At 62.1% G+C, this 4,081-nt stretch overlaps 2 protein-coding genes across 2 annotated transcripts; both read left to right on the top strand.

Moving 5' to 3' along the window:
* Positions 1 to 284: 284 nt before the first annotated feature.
* On the top strand, positions 285 to 1,157 carry LOC147990537 (uncharacterized). Its single transcript, XM_087529493.1, has one exon. It carries the CDS (start codon positions 285 to 287, stop codon positions 1,155 to 1,157), a length of 873 nt encoding a protein of 290 aa, XP_087385619.1.
* Positions 1,158 to 2,117: 960 nt separating this feature from the next.
* Positions 2,118 to 2,636, top strand: LOC147990536 (uncharacterized). Its single transcript, XM_087529453.1, has one exon. It carries the CDS (start codon positions 2,118 to 2,120, stop codon positions 2,634 to 2,636), a length of 519 nt encoding a protein of 172 aa, XP_087385579.1.
* Positions 2,637 to 4,081: the final 1,445 nt, after the last annotated feature.

The following is a 4,081-nucleotide window of genomic DNA, read 5'->3' as shown; positions in this document are numbered from 1 at the left end:
GTGCCCAGCGCGCTGGCTCGGGGTTATGAAGCCACGGGGTGATCGTTGTAACAGTTGACATGATCGAGTTCATGCTCGAGGTAAGGGAAAAGCGTATGTGCGCTGGAAAAATCCCCGTGTCCACTGTTGTCTGAACTTCTCTGAATCTTTTCTTCCTCCTCTCCGGTGACTGAGCCATGGCAACAGTGAGCGAGCAGAGCGAGAGGGCGAGGAGAGCTGCGGCAAGGAGTTGGCAGTTGCAACAATTGGTATCAGAGCCGCGTGGAGGAGGGAGCTCGCCGGCGATGTCCATCGTGCCGTACACTGGCGGATCGGGCAGCACGGTGTCGTATACAGCGCCGGTGCTCACGGGGGAGAACTACATCGCCTGGGCCATCAAGGTGGAGGCCGACCTGGACGCCGCCGGGCTGTGGGAGGCGGTGGTGCCACCGGAGCACGCCGCGTCGGCGGTGATCGCCAAGAAAGATAAGCCGGCGCGGGCTTACCTGCTCCGGGCGCTCACCGATGATTTGCTGCTGCAGGTGGCCACAAAGAAGACCACGGCGGAGATATGGAGCAGCCTGAAGGCCCGGTTCGTCGGGGCTAATCGCGTGCGGGCGGCGCGACTGGGCACGTTGCGCGGGGAGTTCGAGCTCCTGCGCATGACGAGCAATGAGTCACTGGACGCGTTCGCGGGGAAGATCAGCGGCATGGCGGCGCGCTACACCGGGCTGGGAGCGACCCTCGATGACGCAGCAATGGTGAGGAAGCTCCTGGACTACATCCCGGATCGTCTGTACGCGGCGGTCGCCGGGATGGAGCAGTTCTGCAACTTGTCGGAGCTGCTCTTCGAGGACGCGCTCGGGCGCCTGAAGGCGTTCGACAAGCGGTTGCGTCGGCGAGGACAGGCAGGCGGCGAGCGGGCAGACGATGAGCAGCTCATGCTCACCGCGGCACAGTGGCGGGCGCGCGAGCGGCGCCGGGGCGGTGCACGCGGAGAGGACGATGACGGCGCGGCCAGCACAGCATCAGGCAAAGGGGACAACCGTCGCGGGAAGTGCTACAAGTGCGGCGTCAGAGCACATTTCAAGAGGGAGTGCCCCCTGCTGCGGAAGGAGCCGACCGCGGGGCGTGCGCTGATGGCGGACGCCGACGTCGAGGACGCCAGGCTGCTCTGAGTCGCGGCTTAGGGCGTCAATGATAGGCTAATAAGCTATGGCGACGAAGCCGGGCACGTCGAGCGCGGGTATGGGCGCGCGCTGGACTTGCTGGGTGCGTCGGGCCCGAGGACTAGGGCGTGCGTGTGTGCGTGCGTTGGGTGCATGGGCGTGTCCATGCACCGGGGTAGTGTGTGTGTGTCTGTTGGCGATCCGTGTGGGGCGATCGGGTCAACTGGTTGATGCTCAGCGCGAGACGCGGGCGCACGCGCGTGCGTAGCGGGCACGACGAGAGCATGCAGGGCGTGGAGTAGATCGCGGGTGAGTGGAGGCGTGGGTGCGTGCCCAGTGCGCTGGCTCGGGGATATAAAGCCACGGGGTGATCGTTGTAACAGTTGACATGATCGAGTTCCTGCTCGAGGTAAGGGAAAAGCGTATGTGCGCTGGAAAAATCCCTGTGTCCACTGTTGTCTGAACTTCTCTGAATCTTTTCTTCCTCCTCTCCGGTGACTGAGCCACGGCAACAGTGAGCGAGCAGAGCGAGAGGGCGAGGAGAGCTGCGGCGAGGAGTTGGCGGTTCCAACAATTGGTATCAGAGCCGCGTGGAGGAGGGAGCTCGCCGGCGATGTCCATTGTGCCATATGCCGGCGGATCGGGCAGCATGGTGGCGCATGCAGCATCGGTGCTCATGGGGAGAACTACATCGCCTGGGCCATCAAGGTGGAGGCCGACCTGGACGTCGCTGAGCTGTGGGAGGCGGTGGTGCCGCCGGAGCATGCCGCGTCGGCGGTGATCGCCAAGAAAGATAAGCCGGCGCGGGCTTACCTGCTCCGGGCGCTCGCCGATGATTTGCTGCTGCAGGTGGCCTCAAAGAAGACCGCGGCGGAGATATGGAGCAGCCTGAAGGCCCGGTTCGTCGGGGCTGATCGCGTGCCGGCGGCGCGACTGGGCACGTTGCGCGGGGAGTTCGAGCTCCTGCGCATGACGAGCAATGAGTCGCTGGACGTGTTCGCGGGGAAGATCAGCGGCATGGCGGCGCGCTACACCGGGCTGGGAGCGACCCTCGACGACGCAGCAATGGTGAGGAAGCTCCTGGACTGCGTCCCGGATTGTCTGTACGCGGCGGTCACCGGGATGGAGCAGTTCTGCAACTTGTTGGAGCTGCTCTTCGAGGACGTGCTCGGGCGCCTGAAGGCATTCGACGAGCGGCTGCATCGACGAGGACAGGCAGGCGGCGAGCGGGCGGACGGTGAGCAGCTCATGCTCACCGCGGCACAGTGGCAGGCGCGCGAGTGGCGCCGGGGCGGTGCACGCGGAGAGGACGACGACGACGGTGCGGCCAGCACAGCATCAGGCGGAGGGGACAACCGTCGCGGGAAGTGCTACAAGTGCGGCGTCAGAGGACATTTCAAGAGGGAGTGCCCCCTGCTGTGGAAGGAGCCGGCTGCGGGGCGTGCGCTGATGGCGGACGCCGACGTCGGGGATGCCGGGCTGCTCTGAGCCGCGGCTTAGGGCGTGAATGATGGGCTAATAAGCCACGGCGAAGAAGCCGGGCACGCCGAGCGCGGGTATGGGCGCGCGCTGGACTTGTTGGGCGTATCGGGTCCGAGGACTAGGGCGTGCGTGTGTGCGTGCGTTGGGTGCATGGGCGTGTCCGTGCACCGGGGTAGTGTGTGTGTGTCTGTTGGCGATCCGTGTGGGGCGATCGGATCGCCTGGTTGATGCTCAGCGCGAGAGCATGCAGGGCGTGGAGTAGATCGCGGGCGAGTGGAGGCGTGGGTGCGTGCCCAGTGCGCTAGCTCGGGGATATAAAGCCACAGGGAGATCGTTGTAACAGTTGACATGATCGAGTTCGCGCTCGAGGTAAGGGAAAAGCGTATGTGCGCTGGAAAAATCCCCGTGTCCGCTGTTGTCTGAACTTCTCTGAATCTTTTCTTCCTCCTCTCTGGTGACTGAGCCACGGCAACAGTGAGCGAGCAGAGCGAGAGGGCGAGGAGAGCTGCGGCGAGGAGTTGGCGGTTCCAACATTGTCTTCGCCACCCATGTTGACCATGGATATTCTTTGGCTCCCCATCCTTTCCGGGGATTCCTGAACTTCTTTGGAGCACAACTGCACCACTTTATTCCCAACACCATCGTATATCTCACTGCCTACGTGTCCATGTGCGAAAACTTCTTAGGTTGTAGGCCACACTGGGGTCTTTTCAAGCACATTTTCACGTGTCGTTCCCAGTCGGTCAAGAAGGCCAACCCGAGTGATGAGAGGACGCACGTGATTCAGATGTGTGGGGGTATTGGGATTCAAATGATGGGTAAAAGTACTTTCCCAGCCTCTTCCTGAGTCGGTCCAAGGATGGCAGTCGACCTGGTTTTATTGCAAAGACCAGCCGACTCCAGATCAGCCGACCGGTCTTCCTCCTTTCTCCATGGCTCGGGTCGAGAAGCCCTCCGCCTTGAAAGTGATCCCAGAGGAGAAAGCGCAGGTGAAGGTGTTGGTCGAGCGGGTGGTCCAGCTCGTCCGGGATGGCGTGACCGGTATGGATCTGTTGGAGGTCTTCCTTAAACGACGCATCCAGCCGCTCCAAGACCGTGACCATCCGATGTGGATGTACTCAGGTATTGAGGATTCCACTCGGATCCACCCGGAGGAGGTCGATGAGGACACGGTGGAGAGTTGGCTGAAGAGCATCACTAGCAATAAGGATAACCCCAGGGGGTCCAGGAGAGTCCCTCCATTCGACAACTCACGCCAACCAGACAAGGTCCGACTCTAAATTGTCGAGTGTTCTCTTGATTCATCATGTAATTGCTTCTTGACAACCGACTGATTTTTGCTTCGCTTGTTATCTCTCAGACTCTTACGGAGATGTACTTGATGCCCAACGGGGAGCAGGAGCAGGACCCAGAGGGGGAGGCGAGCGGAGGCGAGAGCGTCGAGTGGCACT

This window comes from Triticum urartu, chromosome 1A (genome assembly GCF_056163025.1).
Source record: "Triticum urartu cultivar PI428250 chromosome 1A, HENAU_Tu73, whole genome shotgun sequence".
Lineage (NCBI taxonomy): Eukaryota > Viridiplantae > Streptophyta > Magnoliopsida > Poales > Poaceae > Triticum > Triticum urartu.
Note: the sequence above shows the minus strand (reverse complement) of the source record. Positions and strands in the feature narration are given on the sequence as shown.

Bases quoted from the DNA above. Each gene is read 5' to 3' on its own strand.
- LOC147990537 (XM_087529493.1), top strand. From the start codon at position 285: ATGTCCATCGTGCCGTACACTGGCGGATCGGGCAGCACGGTGTCGTAT.
- LOC147990536 (XM_087529453.1), top strand. From the start codon at position 2,118: ATGACGAGCAATGAGTCGCTGGACGTGTTCGCGGGGAAGATCAGCGGC.